At 37.4% G+C, this 19,202-nt stretch overlaps 1 protein-coding gene across 5 annotated transcripts in view; it reads right to left on the reverse strand.

Moving 5' to 3' along the window:
* Positions 1 to 19,202, reverse strand: part of SLC66A2 (solute carrier family 66 member 2) — a 215,025-nt gene that overhangs the window by 79,376 nt on the left and 116,447 nt on the right. For 3 of the 5 annotated variants that reach the window (XM_074204702.1, XM_074204703.1, XM_074204704.1), the window contains one exon: positions 14,942 to 15,158. In XM_074204702.1, coding sequence (XP_074060803.1) covers positions 14,942 to 15,158 — 217 coding nt within the window. Of the gene's footprint in view, positions 1 to 14,941; positions 15,159 to 18,110; positions 18,207 to 19,202 lie in introns of all 5 variants that reach the window. The other 2 variants (XR_012472121.1, XM_074204701.1) reach the window with 1 other exon arrangement.

The raw sequence follows: 19,202 nt of genomic DNA on the forward strand, positions 1-19,202 counted from the left end.
GGGAAATCTGGGACATTAATGCATTGTTGGTGGAGCTGTGAACTTATCCAGCCTTTCTGGAGAGCAATTTGGAATTACACCCATAGGGCAATAAAAATGTGCATACCCTTTGATCCAGCAATACCACTACTGAGTCTATACCCCTAAGAGATCATGAAAAAGGGTAAAAATATCACTTGTACAAAAATATTCATAGCAGCCCTGTTTTCTGCAAGGTGGCAAAGAACTGGAAATCAAGTGAATGTCCATCAGGTGGGGAATGGCTGAACAAATTGTGGTACATCTATATTATGGAACATTATTGTTCTATTAGAAAGCAAGGTAGCTGGGAATTAAGAGAAGCCTGGAAGGATTTGCATGAACTGATGTTGAGTGAGACGAACAGAACCAGAAGAACACTGTTTACCCTAACAGCAATATGAGGATGGTGATCAACCTTAATGGACTTGCTCATTTTTTCAGTGCAACAGTCAAGGATAATTTTAGGATATCTGCGATAGAGAATACTATCTGTATCCAAAGAAAGAATTGTGCAGTTTAAACAAAGACCAAAGACTATTACCTTTAATTAAAAAAAAAAAAGGTATCTTATTATGTAATTTTGCTATCTTTTATATTTTTTTCCCTTAAGGCTATGATTTCTGCCTTAACATATTCAATTTTGAGCAATGTGTAGCATGGAAACAATGTAAAGACTATCAGACTACTTCTGTGGGGGGATGGGGGGAGGGAAGTGAGATGGGGGGAAGATTGTAAAATTCAAAAAAGCAATAAAAAATAGAAGAGTCAAGAGGAGGACTAGGTTAAATATTTTCCATTTTGAACTGTTGAGTTTGTAGGAAATTCCAATGGAGCTATTCAATTAGGGAGTTATATAGAGGTCAAGGACAAAATCAGAATTGTAGCTATAAATTTAAAAGTCCTCTCACTGAAGTGATCTTTGAAGCCTTGAGACTGGATGAAATAGGCTAGAGAAAGAGTTTAGCAAAAGAAGGCTAAGAACAGAGCCTCTTGAAACCTCACTATAAGGGTCAGGGGAAATGGAAAGTCAAATAAAGTGACAAAGAAGGAGAGGGGACCTATTCACTAATTTATCTCTGAAAATCTCTGATGTCGCTAAAGAAAAAGGAAATCCAAACAGTCAGCAAACAGTAACTAAATGATCAAAAGATGATTTCAATCCTTTGTGATAGCTGGAAGTTTTTCATTGAAGTTATTCCCTCCACAAATAATAATCATAATGACTAGAAATTAGTAAATATTTTCCAAGATTTAATAAGGCCCCAAGTTCATCACCCTGTCACCAAGCAGGGGATTATCTCTCCAATTTAAAGTCATGCCTAGTCCCTCTACTGACAAACACACTGTACTCCACATTGCCAGGCACATATTCAAAACATTTCAACTTTGTAGGACCCACAAAATTATGTGATTCATTGGCATATTCTTAAAATACCCTTTATATCACAATGGCAAGGAGGTGCCCCCAAAATAGAATTCTTCTAAAAAAGATAAAAACGTAAGTTCTCTCTTTACAGATCTCCTGTCCCTTCCATTAACAATTTTCCCTCCCCCCAAAAATTCACAATTCAAAAAAAGAATTAATCACTGCTTACAAAGGACAATGTTCATGCTCCCAAGAATAAGCTTTGTCAATTTCTACATTCTGTAACCTGGCCCATTAGGTTATACCATAAGTCAATTCAAATTTTTATCAATAACAACATTCACTAAAAGCAGATATAACACAGATCACAAACCCAAATGACAAACTGATAAAAGTTTCATTTTTTTTAATGATCAGAATTGGAAATAGGACTGTCATTTCTAATCATTCTGGGACCAACTAGTATCAATATTCCTCTTATCCAAATGCAATGTAAATCAAACAATAAAAACAGCCAGCATACCCAAGAGTAAATCATTAGCAATGTTTGTTATAAACAAAATATTGACTAATTAGCACTGGTGTCTAATTAATATATGGTTCAAGATGCTTATCAAGCCAATTAACTCTACTGTTCCTGTAAGTCTTGTGAGGAAAGAAAAAACTTGATAGGGACTTAACTATGGATGAATATGGCATCAAAAATCTGTACAGAGGCAGGTGGCGGCACTGGATAGGGCACTGGCCCTGGAGTCAGGAGTACCTGACTTCAAATCTGACCTCAGACACTTAATAATTACCTAGCTGTGTGGTCTTGGGCAAGCCATTTAACCCTACTGCCTTGCAAAAGCTAAAAAAAAAAAATCTGCAGGAAAGTCTTTAACCAATAAGTTCTTTAATTTATTTCAATGACTATTTTGGGGGAAATTTTAAATGAATTATGTCATTTTCAAAGCCTCATTCTCTATGATAGCAAGAATTAGTATTAATTTATCCTTTCAAAACAAGGACAAACAGTATCTTAATAGGATTCTGGACTTAATGCTGATTAAATTAAGCCTATACTAACTACTGTAGTTTTATTTCAATCAGCAGCACTGAACAAATTTAGATAGATTTGCTGTTGGGTTTTCTGAACTGTGTAAGACCAACTTAATGTGGCTTGTCTCCAGATGCTGAAAAGAACTGGTAAGTAACTTAAGATAACTAGTATGGCAATAAAATTCCCTTCTAATCATATTTAATCTATTAAGTGAAAAGGAAAAAACCTAAATGACTAATGTCAAACAAGTATGCCCATAGTTTGGAGTTTATGACTAGGGAAAGAATGCTTGGTATTTTTCATAAACACAACTTCCCTTTTGTCATGACTGAAAAATGGCAACTTGAATCACAGTGGTTGTGACAATCCCTGAAGTAATGCAAAATGAAGTGATATTTATGTCTTTTTTATCTATAGTAGGTACAAAAAATACCTGCTGAATTGAATTAAATAAAATAGGGCAGAAATACTAAGGTGGCCTAACTCTAGCTAGCAAATGAAAAAAATTAATGATTAGAATAATTTGATATTTCAACCAGGTCTCATAAAGAGTTTGAGTTCTGCTAGACCCAAAGAGAAAAAGGATACCTACACTGACAGAGTGAACATCCAGCCCGAAAATATTAAAACTATTAATGTTTTGGCATTGATGACTAACTTCTTCCTTCCAGATAATCTCTTTTATCTTTAGTAATACCACAATTTTCTTACCTTTCAAGAGCAATTACTGTTATCTGTCTTGTAAACATGTTAAATAAGAAACACTGTTTACCCCATTACTACAAGTATTTACTATACTTTTCTTACATATAATATAGTTTTAATTTTGTCCTTCATTTATGAAGAAGACCACAACATCAGGGAGGTGATGCCATGACAAGAATGTGAATTTGAATTTGGGTGAGGGGATGATGTGCCAAGTCATCAGGCTCACTCTCTCCTCCAGAGTCATCTGGGTCCTGGGTCCATAGTCCACCATAACTGGAAAAGACCCTGGATGTATGGCAAGGTCACACAGCTAGTACAAGTCAAATGTCTCAGTCTGGATTTGGACCCCTGTCCTCCTGACTACAAGGTTTGGGCTCTATCCACTGTACCACCTAGTTGCCCTTCTTCCATATGACTCCTGTGCCAAAGTACAGTTCAAGCAAGTTAAAAAGATAGGGACTTCTATCCTCTGAAATTTTACAGTCTCAGATTGACAACTGTTCAGTGTCATCAAAATGTCTGTAAGTCACATACAGATATAACCACCAGAAAATATCTATGTTGATACTGAGGAATTGTTGGTAACTATAGTAAGTAGCCAGATTTTCATCTACTATAGTATATGAACAGCAATGATCCATTCAAGTTAATAAAATGAGGATTTAGAACAAAAAAAAGAAAAAGTCAAGTGATATATATTTACATATGTATCATATGAGAAATGTCTATGATCAAATTCCATTATACAAATTTGAAAAACATGCCTTTTAAAATATGTTTGAAAGTATGCTTAAGGGTGATGCTAGGGGAAACTAGTCACAGTTTCCTATGAAGAGGACTCGGTATCAGAGTTCAAGGAAATTGTTCTACTTTGAGATGCAAACACATCTAGCTGACATCATTTCCAAGAGTGAAGTTTATAAAGGAATGGGGAAAGAAGAGAAGTATGTGTTTTTTTTTTACAGGAAAGTTGCCTTTAAAAAGTATAAGCAATATTATAAATTCATCATTAATCAACTAACTCTCAATTATCTATTATTAAAAAGGAATAGACAAAATTAAAAACTGAGATCAAATACCAGCCAACCTCACGAAATCAATTGCTCCACCCCCAGCAGAATGATAAAGAAGAAAGAAATGACAAAAGCTGAGGATTATGAAATTGAGGAAAAATTCCCCCAGGAACTGATGAATTTTTTTTTATCATCATCAAGAATTAAGAAGGTAAAATCATCCCAAAACATGATTTTCCTAAGTTCAATACAAAATTATTCTAACACTACATTTACAAAATCCAAACACTAACAGGGCAAGTAATTATGCACAGAATAGTCTTTCCATTCGTACTCTTCTCTTTGAGAACAAAGAAACTAAATCTGACAAATTTTGAGTTAAAATGCACAGCACCAACAAAAAAAGCTAAGTTGGAGCTACGTAAAGTAGCACATACTTCTGAGTGGTGTTAGCTACATTTCAGATGAATGTAATATTCCCAATACTCCTTCTATTAGGTTAATTATAAAACTTTGCCACATACCTACTGAAAAACAAGGTTTTCTCTTGATCAATTTACAAATTATCTAAGTCTTTATTTCCAAGTGTTTCTAGGATAGGTCTGTTGTAGGCATAATTTGTACAAAAAATATTCATAGCAGCCCTGTTTGTGGTGGCAAAGAATTGAAAATCGAGTGAATGTCCATCAATTGGGGAATGTTTAACAAACTGTGGTATATGTGTGTCATGGAACACTATTGTTCTATTAGAAACTAGGAGGGATGGGAATTCAGGGAAGTCTGGAAGGATATGCATGAACTGATGCTGAGCAGGATGAGCAGAACCAGAATAACATTATATACTCAAACAGCAACATGGTGGGTGGGTATCTGCGATGGAGAATACGATCTATATCCAGAGAAAGAATTGTAGAGTTTTAGGGCAGCTAGGTGGCGCAGTGGATAAAACACCGGCCCTGGAGTCAGGAGGACCTGGGTTCAAATCTAATCTCAGACACTTAATAGTGGCCTTGGGCAAGCCACTTAACCCCGTTTGCCTTGCAAACCCGCCCCCCCCCCAAAAAAAGGAATTGTAGAGTTTGAACAAAGACCAAAGACTATTACCTTTAATTTTAAAAAGTTAACTTCTTATGTAATTTTGCTATCTCTTATATTTTATTTTTCTTCCTTAAGGATATGATTTCTCTCACATCACATTCAACTTAGATCAATGTATACCATGAAAATAATGTAAAGACTAATAGACTATTCAGGAGCCAAGATGGCGACAAGAGAGCAATGTCTCTTAGAAGCTCTCCCAGAAAACTTCGAAACTAAGGATTCTAACTAAACTTTCGAGAGACAACCCACAGAGGGACCGAAGGAGGCAGTTCTCCTACTCAAGGTAACCTGGAAAAGAGCAGAAAGGCTCTGCTCCCCGGGGTTGGAGGGGAGGCCCGCCAGAGGGGTGGCCAGCCAGAGCGAAAGAACTTCAGCTTCTGGGAGGCTGGGGAGGGCGCTGGGAGCCATGGCTCACAGCAGCGGGGGAACAGGGACACAAAGTGGGGGAACAGCAGGGGGACCTCTGTCAGAGCAAGCCCCTGAAGCCCAGCCCTCAGGGCACACAGCAAGTGGTCTTTCAGCAGCCCAGATCCAGGAACAGAAGCAGGTGGAGCCAGTAAGCAGGAGCCCCCAGGACATGAGTCCATTGAGCTGAGGGAGGGGAGTGAAGAGAGAGAGAGACTGCAGAGCTCTATCCTCTGCCCCTGTAACAGGACTCTGGGGCTCTGACCACATTCAGATCCTGATCGCAGTCTAGGCCCCCACATAGAACAGCAGGGGCCCCCTCCACCTCAGCCCCATGGCAGAGGGGGGCGCATATGGTCATTCACAGACCAGGAGGGAGGACAAAAATATTCATAGCAGCCCTGTTTGTGGTGGCAAAGAATTGGAAATCAAGTGAGATCCTTGTGGAAGTGTCTCAAAAGCTCAGGAAGCACCCCAAAACCAGGCTCAGGCTGGGAAAATGAGCAAGCAGAGAAATAAGAGTAAGACTATTGAGAAATATTTTGCATATGAGCCCAAGAAGGATCAAAATACTCAGTCTGAAGATGAGGAAGCACAAGCTCCTGCATCTAAAGACTCCAAGAAAAACAGAAATTGGACTCAGGCTATGACAGAGCTCAAAAAAAACTTTGAAAATCAAATGAGGGACTTAGAAGAAAAACTGGGAAAAGAAATGAGAGAGATGCAGGAAAAACATGAAAATGAAGTCAGCAGCCTAGTCAAGGAAATCCAAAAAAATGCTGAAGAAAATAGCATGCTAAAAACCAGCTTAGGTCAAATGGATAAAACAGTTCAAAAAGTTATGGAGGAGAAGAATGCTTTAAAAAGCAAAATTGGCCAGATGGAAAAAGAGATAAGAAAACTCTCTGAGGAAAACAAATCCTTCAGACAAAGAATGGAACTCAGGGAGATTGATGAATTTACGAGAAACCAGGATTCATTACTTCAAAACCAAAAAAAATGAAAAATTAGAAGAAAATGTGAAATATCTCATTGAAAAAACAACTGAAATGGAAAACAGACTTAGGAAAGATAAATTAAAAATTATTGGAATACCTGAAAGTCATGATCAGGAAAAGAGCCTTGACATCATTTTCACAGAATTACTACAGGAAAGGTGCCCTGATATTCTAGAAGCAGAGGGCAAAATAGAAATGGAGAGAATTCACTGATTCCCCCTGAGAAAGAGATCCCAAAAAACCAACCCCCAGGTATATTATAGCCAAGTTCCAGAACTCCCAAGTCAAAGAGAAAATATTACAAGTAGCCAGTTCAAATATCATGGAGCTGCAGTCAGGATCACACAGGACTTAGCAGCAACTACACTGGAAGCTCATAGGGCTTGGAATATAATATACCGGAAGGCAAAAGAGCTTAGAATACAACTGAGAATCAACTACCCAGCAAGGCTGAATGTCCTCTTCCAGGGAAAAAGATGGACTTTCAATGAACCAGGGGAATTTCAAATGTTCCTGTTGGAATGGCCAGAGCAGAATAGAAGGTTTGATCTTCAGATACAGGACTCAGGTGAAGCATAGAGATTGGAGGAGAAGGGGAAAATATGAGGGACTTAATGATGATGAATTGAATGAATTCCTCTATAGAAAAATGACACTGATAATACTCATATGAACCTTCTCAGTTAATAGAGCAGGTAGAGGGAGCTTTTATAGTTGAAGCACAGGAGAAAGCTGAATTTGAAAATAAAACATGGTGTAAAAATGGGAGTCAATAGGAAAAAAAGGAAATGTGATGGGAGAAAGAAAAAGGAGAGGGGGGAATAGGCCAAGATATCTCATATAATAAGTTTTTTCTTTATTATAATGAGCTATTGCAATGATATGGAAGGGGGGAAGGCAAGGGGGAATGAGGGAATCTTCGCTCTCATCAGAGATGGCTAGGAGAGGAAACAGCAAATATACTCAATGGGGTATAGACATCTGGAGTAAGAAGGAGGGGGGAGGGACAGGGGGAAGGGGGGGATGTGAGTGATGGAGGAGAGGATGGACCATGGTGGGGGGAGTGGTCAGATATAATACATTTTCCTTTTTACTTCTTGCAAGGGGCTGGGATTGGATGGCCTGTCCAGGACCTTAGGACCAGGTGGATGCTGGGCCTAAGGGGTGGTATGGGGGCTCAGGGCCTCTTGGCCCCAGGGCCAGGGATCTGTCTGCTGCACCACTCAGCTACCCTACAGCAGAGTCAGAGTGAAAGGAGAGAGAAAATATAGCACATGGTAGTGGAGAAATACGAAAGGAGGGAGTTGCAATCAGCAATGACAACGGTGGAAAAATATGGAAGTAACTTTTGCAATGGACTTACCATAAAGAATGTGATCTACCCACAACAGAGTTGTTGGTGTTGGAACAAAGACTGAAGCACATTTTTTATTAATATTATTATTTGGGTGGGGTGGGGTGCAGGGCAAATGGGGCTGGGTGGCCTGCCTGGAGCTGCATAGCAGGGTGATCTTTGGGTGTCTGAGGCCGGATTAGGACCCAGGTGCTCCTGGCTCAAGGGCCAATGCTCTGTCCGCCACCCAGCCACCTCTACTATTATTACTATTTTATTTTATGTCTTTTTTTTCCTTTTTTTTGGTTTTTGCAGGGCATTGGGGTTGGGGTGGCTTGCATGTCACATGGCTGGGTGACTGTTGGGTATATGGGGCCAGATATGGGCTCGGGTACTCCTGGCTCCAGGGCTGGGGCTCTGTCCATTGCGCCACCTGGCCATACCTACAATTATTACTATTATTTTTTAATTTTAATTTTTTTCTCTCCCCTTTACTTTATTGCTCAAGCAAGTCTATATTTTTTGGCGGGAGGGGGTATTCTGTTTACTCTTAAATAAGAATATTTTATTAATGTATAAAAAACATCATTTGTACAAAAAGAGGATATTACAAACAAAAGAAAAAGACTAATAGACTGCCTTCTATGGGGGAGTGGGGGGAGGGAAGCAAAATTAAGGGGAAAAATGTAAAATTCTAAATAAATAAATTTATTCTAAAAGATTTTGTTTTGGAGGAGGAAAAAATTCTCTATATATAGTATATATAGTATATATAGTATTCTCCTAATTTACATTTGATAAATATAAAGACAATTAAGAAGGAAACCCAACTAGGAATTCTTTCATTTCATAGCTGTTTATTGAGTCCTGGATACACTGGGGTGATAAAAGATCATAAAATAATAGCAATCCTTGATGTACCAAAAAGTTTATATTCTACTCAAGAGAGATAAAATACATGTAAATAACTCCAATGAAGATGAGTTACAAATGCCATACAAATGATTCAGCCCATAAATGGTAAGAAGTCTAATAAAGGAAGAGATAAAATTCCAGCTTCAGTGAAGAGTCAGACTTCCGGAAAATTTGAGGGGAAACCCTATGAAATCTCCACCACAGTCCCCTAGGAACGTTAACTTTATCTTGCACATAATAGATACTTAATATTTGTTGAATTCAATATGCATGTTATCTATTTTATTTATTTTTATTTATTTATTTTAAATGGTTTATTGGCTTGTACATGGTACATGGTACATCTCTTTAGTTTGAAAACAAAGGCTAGGAAAAAAATCATAATTAGGAAAGCCACCAGGGTCCCTGGAATAATCTTAGGAAAACAATTACTTAGACCTATATGGGTCATAATTCAAATCACATTGCAAATATCAATTAACCATTAATATACTTTTCCATTCCTCCACTTTCAAGGTCTCAATTCAGTTCCACAAGCAGAAAGGCAGCATTTTCTTTTTCTTTTTTTTAGTATTTTTTGCAAGGCAATGGGGTTAAGTGACTTGCCCAAGGCCATACAGCTAGGTAATTATTAAGTGTCTGAGGTCGCATTTGAACTCAGGTACTCCTGACTCCAGGGCCAGTGATCTAATCCACTGCGCCACCTAGCGGCCCCAAGGCAACATTTTCAAATGAAGGCTGATCAAAATAGGTAGGTGCTGCTGATTCTAATTTTGAAAGTCTGATGATGAATAAATCAGCATTTAACAAATACTTATTAAGTACCTACATACCATGTACTGTGTTAGGTACTAGGGGGATATAATTACAAAGAATGAAATAATCCAATCTTCATAAATCGCTTATGTCCTAATGGGGAAGATAACAAACAAATAAATCTATGTGTGAATTGTACACACACACACACACACCATAAAGTTTACAAATATACATATATATATCATAAAGTTAATAAACAAATATAATAAATGTATATACAATAGTTTTAGAAAGGAGAACACTAGCAATAGAGTGGGATCAGAAACGGTTTTATGTACAAGATAGAACTTGAAGTGCATCTTAAAGAAAGAGGTCTGAATGCTGATAAAATGGGGAAGAAGGGTGCTTCCCCAACATAATGGCCAATGCAAAAACACAGAAAAGAAAGGTTATGGCAAAGGGATGAGTCTGGATAGACAAGCTAATAGATAGGAGTCAAGTGGTAGACAGCTTTAAAAACTAAACAAATGATAATAAGATATAATTTTATATAACATTAATGAAAATTATAATCAAAAGAATGGGAAGTAATCTTAACTGTTGAGTGTTTCCTACCAAATCATTTGTCTTTTAGTTGCTCATCCAAAACAATTTTGTGATGAATAGTAACAAAATCACTACAAAGTATTATTATATATCTTTGGTAACAAAGGTATTCAATAAGCCCTACCACAAATTACACTGGATACAATATTCAAAACTTAAGATGCAAACTTCTATCTACAGAAATGGTGCTCATTTTTTGTTAACATAAAAGTAATGCCCACATTTTTAAATTACTTTAAGAGTTCATAACATGCTTTGACATATATCACTCATTTAATATGAAAATTGCAACAATCCTATGGGACTAAGTAGATCAAAATTCCTATTCAGGAGTATGGTTTAGCCAGGCTGTCACTCAAGTTAATCACACAATTATTAACTAGAACCGAAGTCTTCTGATTTGCCATTAATACATGGCAATAGTTAAATGCTGCAAAAATATTTCCAAGAATCATTTTTATGAGAATTTCATAAATTAACATAATAAAATAATAATAGTATGATTAACAACATCAACATTACAGAAATATATATGTCCTGGGTTTTTTTTATATCTCCAAATCATAATTTAAAGAACAGATACATGGGAACAAGGTTAAGCTAGAAAAGAGTTTTAAGGATAGATAGTTAATTATATTCAAATACTTTAAAACAAACTTATTCTATACAACAGAAGAGGCAGACTGGAAAAGAGTGAGGTTGATGACTTTGCAAAGCTCTGCCTCACTTAAATCCAGTTCACTCAAAAGTTAAGACATTACCCTTGTGATGTCATTGGTATTCTTCAAGAATGAAGGATGGGGGCAGCTAGGTGGTGTAGTGGATAAAGCACCGGCCCTGGAGTCAGGAGTACCTGGGTTCAAATCCAGGCTCAGACACTTAATAATTACCTAGCTGTGTGGCCTTGGGCAAGCCCAAACGTACTTTTAAATGATTTGCTTTTTTTCTGTCACTTTTTGTCACAAGATGTTAATTTTTTCTTGCATTTCTTTCCCCAAATCTTCCTTTTTTAAAAAAAATCCTTTATGAGCTCTTCTAAGAACTTTTTCTGGGATGGAGACTAATTCATACTCTCCTCTGAAGTTTCATTTGTAGAATCCTTCTGCCTTCCTTTTCTAAACTAGTGTTTTTTCTCTCCTTATCTCCAAGGTAACTTTCAATAGACCCTACTTTTCCCTGACTGTTCTTATTCAATTTGGGATCTGTTACCTTATCCCAAGGTTCTTATGTTGGGGGAAGGGTTTTGTTTCAGTTGTTGAGAACCTAGAGGCTTGCTTACTAACCTTAGCTGTTGATGTTGGGAACTCCAGGGGGTTGCTCAGTGTACCAATTGGTAAGGAATGTCAGAGGCTCTCTCTATGGACCACCTGTGTTAGGGATATCAGTCACTCCATGGATCATTAGGAAAGGTTGGAACACCTAGAATTTTCTCTGGGCTGTCCACACTGGCAGCCCAGTCGCTGTGCTAGGAAAGCCAGGAAAGCTGTACCATCAACTATGGTAAGTAAGCTGTCCAGGGAAGATGTTGGGAAGGATGGGACAACTGAGGCTATCGCTGGGTTGTTTGTGCTGGAACACTAGGTCTTCTCAGTTAGGGGATCGCCCTCCCAGTCAGACTGTCCAGACCAGCAGCATCAGTCAAATGGGGTCTTGGACACCCAGCCAAGACTTTCCCAGGCCTCCCTCCACCCACCCAACCACATGAACTGCTCCTACCAGCTGACAATCACAGATTAATTCCTGCTTCATCTGCCTCCAGTATGCTGGGTGTCTCTGCCCTGGGTACACCCACACTCCCAAGTGACAGACCTTGCTGGAAGATGTTCCACTCTGTCCTTTTATAGGTTCTGTCACTCCAAAATCTGTTAAGAGGCTTAATTATTGTCATTTTTTGAGGAAAACCCAGGAAAGCTTAACAAAGTTCTTGTCTTCTCTTCATCATCTTGGCCAGAAGACTAAAGTTTCTTAACTTGATTTGTCCAAAAATGAAATGGGCTTTTTTCTACCTAAATTTCATAAGATCCTAGAACTATAGTTTAGAGGTTATCTAGCCCTCAATAATGTGAAAACTGAGAGCTAAGAAGTTACTATGGTTTGTAGTTATTCTCAGAGATGGGAAATCAACCCAGGTACTGACTCCATAACCAGAGTTCTATTCAACAGTACCATATTGCCTCACTAGAAAACAGATGAACAGTTCTTGTCCTTGAAAAGCTAACATTTTTAATGTTGAATACAACACATAAAGGAAACAGCGAGGTAGTAGAAGGGCACATGAGAGAGGAGTTTTCTGTGGGTGGCAATGTAATAAGTGATGAGGAGGTGGTAAAGGATTCTAGAGAGAATATCTGCATGACAGCCGAGGTCCTTTCTAAAATGGTAGTTCTGAGAAGCAAGTCACCAATGAAAAAAGACACACTAGAAGGCAGAGATTTCTCAAGTGGACAATATGGCTGGAGAAGTGGAAGAAAAAAGATTCTGGAAAGGGTTCAAGCATGAAGGTAACATTAAGCTATTGTTGGTGAATTCCCTATCACTGACAAAGGCTGGATAGCTAAAAATAATGATTATACCACTAAAAGAATTAATAAACTGAGGGGACATTAGACTAGATGACATGATCTAAATCCCAAGGGTATATGCGTCTGGCATCATCAAGGCAACCACAGGCAGAACTTAAAATTCAATATATCCAGTAAGGGGTGAATTAATTTTTAGGGGTGAATTAATTAAATGTTTGACCAAATATAGCCTGAGAATGATGCTATAAACATCCAAATGGCCCTTGACAGAAAAGACATTCCCCATCCTGCTAAACTAAGGTTCCTTTCAACTGTAACACTGCATGCTTATTTGTACTTCAAAAGGATTCTTATTTTGCAAAAATATTCACTACAGATTCTTTGCTTTTTTTGGGGGGGGATGATTTTTAGAGAAGAGATTCTTTTATGAAATACATCTTAAAATTTATTTACAGACCAAAAAGTCAATAGGGAAGTTAAAATGAAAAGTGTTGTATCTTCAAAGGGTAATTTATCTAATCTGTGTGAATTTATAAATAGCATTTGCATATTTGAAGAGAGAGATTTGAAAATTATACCTGTATATACTGAAATTTTCAAGATTTTTTTTAAAAATGTAATCTTTTGTTTTTACATTATTTTCATTTCTAAATATATTCCAGTCTCCTCTATCCCATGATGCATTGTTATAATAAAGGATAAAAAGGGAGGAGCATGTGGAAAAGAAGTTCAGCAAAACTAATCAAAACATCAATCACATCTGACAGTATATTCCATATGTCCTACCACAATAGTCTGTAGAGAAGCAAAAGAGTCACATTTTCTAATCTCTTCTCCAAAGTCAAGTTTGGCCATGACATATAAATACAGAGTATTCAGTTTCGTTTTTTTCTCATTCCAATTGGGTATTAATCACAGGAGGCAGAATTTTAACCCAAATCCTTTAACATCACAGTCAATGTCCTTTCCAATATACCATTCTGCATTAGTTCATATTAATCTTCCCATTCATAGCCATTTAAAAAACACAATATGACTCTCTTACATTCATATATTACAATTTGTTTAATCACTCTCCAGTTAATGGGCATCTACTGTAGTTTGAGGGACAGCTAGGTGGCACAATAAATAGAGTGCCAGGCCAGAGATCAGGAAGAAATGAGTTTAAATGTGACCTCAGATAACTCCTAGTTGTCTAAACCTGGTAAGTCACTTAACCCTGTTTGCTTCACTTTATCTGCAAAATGAGCTAGAGAAGAAAATGGTAGACCACACCAGTATGTATCTTAGACAAGAAAACCCCAAATGGGGACACAAATAATTGGATCAAAACAATTGAACAACAATGCTGGATTGAATGCTTTGTTCCCACCAAAAGTGCTGCTACAAACATCTAAATATATTTGATATTTTTCTGTCTCTGACCTCCTTGAAGTACTTTGCCTAGAAGCAGGATCAGAGTATGAATGTTAGACACTTTTTTTAGTACAATCCCAAACTGTGTTCTAAAATGCATCAATTCATAGCTCTATCAACAATATCTTCATCTACTTATCTTTCCACAGTCCATTACATATAGAGTAATTTTTTCAGCTTTGTCAATTTGCTGGAGGTGAGGTAAAACCTTGTAGTTACTTGGTCGAGTATTTCTCTTATTAGTTGTTGAAATAATCATTCTAATAGTTGTTAATATTCTACTCTATTTTTGTAAACTGTTTGTTCATATCCTTCGACTATTTGACCTACTCGAGATTAGTTCTTGGTCTTATTTCTATTTTAATTTCTTATAGAGGTTTTATACTCATCATGTGATCTAATCTATCAAAAATTAGTAAGTCATGAAGTGAGATTTTTCTGGCAGGAAAAAATCTGTGCATTTTTAGATGTAATACTAGAACAAGTCCTTTTTGCTGGGACTACACCTTCCTTGCCTATTGCTATGCTGCCTACTTTTCCCATCCCTAGGGCTTTGTTTTGCCAATGAAAATAAAGGATAAAACATCTTTGAAATTAAAAGATCAGGTAAAGTAAATTACAATTTGATTTCATAAAATGTGTCCTGTATACAACTTCCCAGGAGTTTTCAAGAGACATAAAATAGAATGAGAATAAAATGAGAATATAAACAACCCAAGATCACCTTTTCTCCTACCTCATTCCTTCAGTTGATCTATTCTGGTAGTTCCGATAGAGCTGTGGCACACCCAGCATGGCCTCTGTGAATACAGCAAGAAATCCCAATGTTTCCACGAACAGAGCAGAATCAAGAGAGAGGTAAGTGATGTATCCAGTCACTCCCGTGAAAGTCAGGACACACTGAACATAGTCAGTGAACTTGCTCCAATGCCAGAAATAATGCAAATCAAAATCTAAAAATAGAAGAGAAATAAGGAAATGTAAAGCTTTTTAAGAAAATCTTCATCTGTGGTCAAGTTTGTTGGCAACATAATTACAAGCAATTTCATTATCTCTCTTCTTCTCTCACACACACAGACATGTATAAATGCAGAAATAACAGTGGTAACATTTTTCTCATATGCTATTAATTGTCAAGTTTAATTCCTTTGGTCATCTGTGTCAGTTTCTTTAAGAAATGGATGGTGAACCCTTAAATATAAGGGATGTCAAAATGTCTTGTTCATAAGCATTCTTCAATACATGGACTGAACAAAGTACTGCATTAAGAACTATCAAGAGTTAGCAAAGGAACAGAAGTTATAGGTGCAACCCTAAAGATGCCCCAAATCGTGAGGGAGGAGGGGAGAGGGAGAGAAAGGAGAGTAGAAGTATCTTAAGAAGTTAATATAAATGTCTCAAGAGATATAAAATATAGTAGTCTAAAGGAAATAGAATGTACAGAGATTTCTTAAAGGAAACAATATTTTTAACTGATTCTAAAATGATGTGATAAAAAACATCTGTCTTTCTCATCCTGTCATAACTTTCTAAATGCACCTGTTATATGCAGGGCATTCTTTTAAGTGCTCAGAAGGTCAGACTGGTTAGGCTAAACTGGTAGGATAAAGACTGGACCTGTGATCTCATTGGTATAGTTTTTTTCCTTGGTGTTTAAAGAGGACCAAAATGACATCACTATGCTAAAGACAGTCCCTTGCCCTCAAGAAGCTCACAATCTATTAAGAGAGATAACTAGTACACCTGTACAAATATAAATAAATAGGATAAATAGGAAACACTTTAAAGAAGAAAGATACTGGAGCAAAGAAGGGTTGAGAAAGGCTTCCTATAGAACACAGAATTTTTGCTGGGACTAGAAGTTAGGGAAGCCAGGAAGCAGGAGGGAGGGAGATCACTCCAGGCATGGGAGACACCAGAAAGAATGCTTAGAGCAAAGATGTACTGCCTTGTTCTTGAAACAGCCAGAATGTCAGTGTCACTAGATCCAAGAGTATTTGAAAGAGAGTAAGGTTGAAAAGACTGAAAAGGCAGGAAGGGGCTTTGAATGTCAAACACAAAATTTTGTTTGATAAAGGAGACAACAAGGAGACATGAAGTTTACTGAGTAAGGGAACAATATGATTGGACCTTGTTTTAAAAAAATCATTCTAGTGGCTGAATGGAGGATGGATTGGAGTGGAAAGAGTCTTGCGGCTAGCAGAACCACCAGCGGGCTACCACAATAATCCAAATAAGAAATGATAATGACTATAACAGAACAGGAGCAGTATCAGAGGAGAAATGGGGGAGATAAAAGAGATATTGTAAAAGTAAAATTAAAATGCCTCGACCACAGTTTAGATTTGGAAGGATGAGATCAAAGTGTCAAAGATGACTCCTAGGTTTCAAGTACAAGGGACTAAGAGGATAGAGGTACCCTCAACAGTCATATGGAAGTTTGGAGAGGAAGAGGGTTGGTATATGTTCAGTTTAATATACCTACTGAATATCCAATATGAGATGTTTGAAAGGTAGTTGGAGATGGGAGATTAGAGGTCAACAGTGAGTTTGGGGCAGGATAGGTAGATTATGGAATTATTAGGAAAAGGATACTAATAAAGTCCATGGGAGCCAATAGGATCATCAAGTAAAATAATATAGAAGGCCCAGGTCAGAACCTTGAAGGCCACCTATGGCTAGAGGGTATGATTTGGATGAGGACCTAGCAGAGAAAACAGAGGAAGACTGGTCAGATTGGTTAGGCTAAACTGGCAGGATAAGGACTGGACCTATGATCTCACTGGTATAGTTTTTGTACTTTGTGTTTAAAGAGGACCAAAATGACATCACTATGCTAAAGGCAAGGTACAGTATGTCCAACTGTGGCTGACCATACCAATAAAAGTTTAGAAGACTCTACCACAGATTGAATACAAACAGTTCCTATGAATATTTGAAGTGATGTCTTTAAATCTGCCCATTTCATTTTTCTTTTGAGGTATTCCACTCTCTTAGATGAAGAAACTTTGGGGGTCAAAAGTTTCCCTCCAAATTTGAAACTATGCAGCCTTATCTAAAGCACAGTGACTTTTCTAAGGTCACAAAGCCAGTATGTGTCAGAGATGGAATCTGAACCAGGTTTTCATAGCTCCAAGGCTAGTTCTCCATTGAAACATCTGATCAAAGGTGACAATTAGGTGCCACCATTAAGTTTTTTCTAAATTTAAATTATATTGAAATATTCTTTGCCTTTACACATCATTATCACTTCCAAGTGACTATTAAACCTTCCTTCATAATAAACAGGTAGATTTCTTTTAAAAATCAAATCAATGGCGTGGCTAGGTGGCGCAGTAGATAGGGCACTGGCCCTGGAGTCAGGGGCACCTGAGTTAAAATCCAGCCTCAGACACTTAATAATTACCTAGCTGTGTGGCCTTAGGCAAGCCACTTAACCCCATTTGCCTTGCAAAAACCTAAAAAAAAAAATAAAATCAACAAACCTGGTAATGTCTGATAAACATATGCCTTATGCTTCAATTATAGTCCTTCCCCAACTTACCATAAAGTTTCATTTTCAAGGCTCTTAAGTCAAGAATGCTGTCTACAGATCAAGATTCTAATGTGCATCAATTTAATTTCCTTTACATTATTATCATTACTGTGCAGATTGTTCTCTTGGCTTCACTACATCAGTTCATAAATGATTTAACAAATTTAAGTTACTATATGTCAAGGCCCTACACAAGGTGCTAGAGATACTAAGAACAAAATGAAACAATGTAAAACAATCTTGCCCTAATTAATATGCTGGTTGGTTCTTGTCTTCTGTTATCAAAGAAGATCAAAATGACATCACTATGTTAGAGACAAATAGTCCATGTGAACATCTAAGGTGGTTACTCTAAACTTCCATTTCTCACATTTCCTTTGAGCTTCTTCAATTCTGCCTTGCTCATAGAGCTCATAGAGTCCCCTCTGATGAGAGCACACTATGATGGATGGTCCTGTCTTCCATGCTGCAAAATCAATTAAAAAACAAGTTTTTAAGAGAGACCTTCAAAAAGTCCCAGTATCACTTTTTCTGATCCTCTCCACCCTCACCCTCCCAGAAGGGCTTGCCCTGCTGTGTAAGTTCTTCATAAAATAGCCTTTTTCATAAGCATACATTTGTTCAGCCCTTTTCCAACTGAAGTACAACCATTTTGTTTCCAATTTGATAATTTCCATGAAAAGAATCTTTATCCATAGTCTTTCCTTCAGTCTTTAATCCGAGGGTTCATGGGGAAAATGATGCATACAATACTACTGTATATTAAACATAGAATTATATTAACAAATTGTATTTGAGAATCTTGACTATTCTATAATAGAACCGGGAGAGGAGTGAAGGAGGCAGACAAACTAAGAAATATTTGATGTGGTCTCCCACAAGATAATGAAAGCTAGTAAGTAAGGCAATGGTTATAAAAGAGAAGCATCTGAAGAGGAATGGGCAGGGTTTGGAAGATGACTAGATATACAAAAATGAAGCACAGATGAGGAGAAGGATATTGCAATTTTTTAAAATTAAGTCTAGGAGACAGGAGGATCAATGTCATCATTGATGGCACTGCTATGCCTAAGCCTGCAAACTGGATTTTCTCTTTACTTTCACTTCTTAATGAAATAAGCATCTATTAAATATTTATTTTATCAGGCACAGCTCCTAATACTGTTTACATACTAACAGGGAAGATGCATGTACCAAAGTTGCAGTACATCAGTCAATGAAGGACCTAGGGAAAGAACCACACCCACCACTTGGAAAGGACTTGTTCAGTCCTTCATCTCTTAGTTCTTATACTCCCATTGTAGGAGGCTAAAGGGGATAGCACTGATGTGGGTGAATGAGATACATATGCAGCAGGCACAAGCTAACTTTAAAGAACATGGAACTGGGAAAGGTCTTTCACAGAAGTGAGCTTTCAAACTGAGTTTTGAAGGAAGCCTCTTATTCTGAGAGGTCAAGGTGA

This window comes from Macrotis lagotis, chromosome X (genome assembly GCF_037893015.1).
Source record: "Macrotis lagotis isolate mMagLag1 chromosome X, bilby.v1.9.chrom.fasta, whole genome shotgun sequence".
NCBI lineage: Eukaryota > Metazoa > Chordata > Mammalia > Peramelemorphia > Peramelidae > Macrotis > Macrotis lagotis.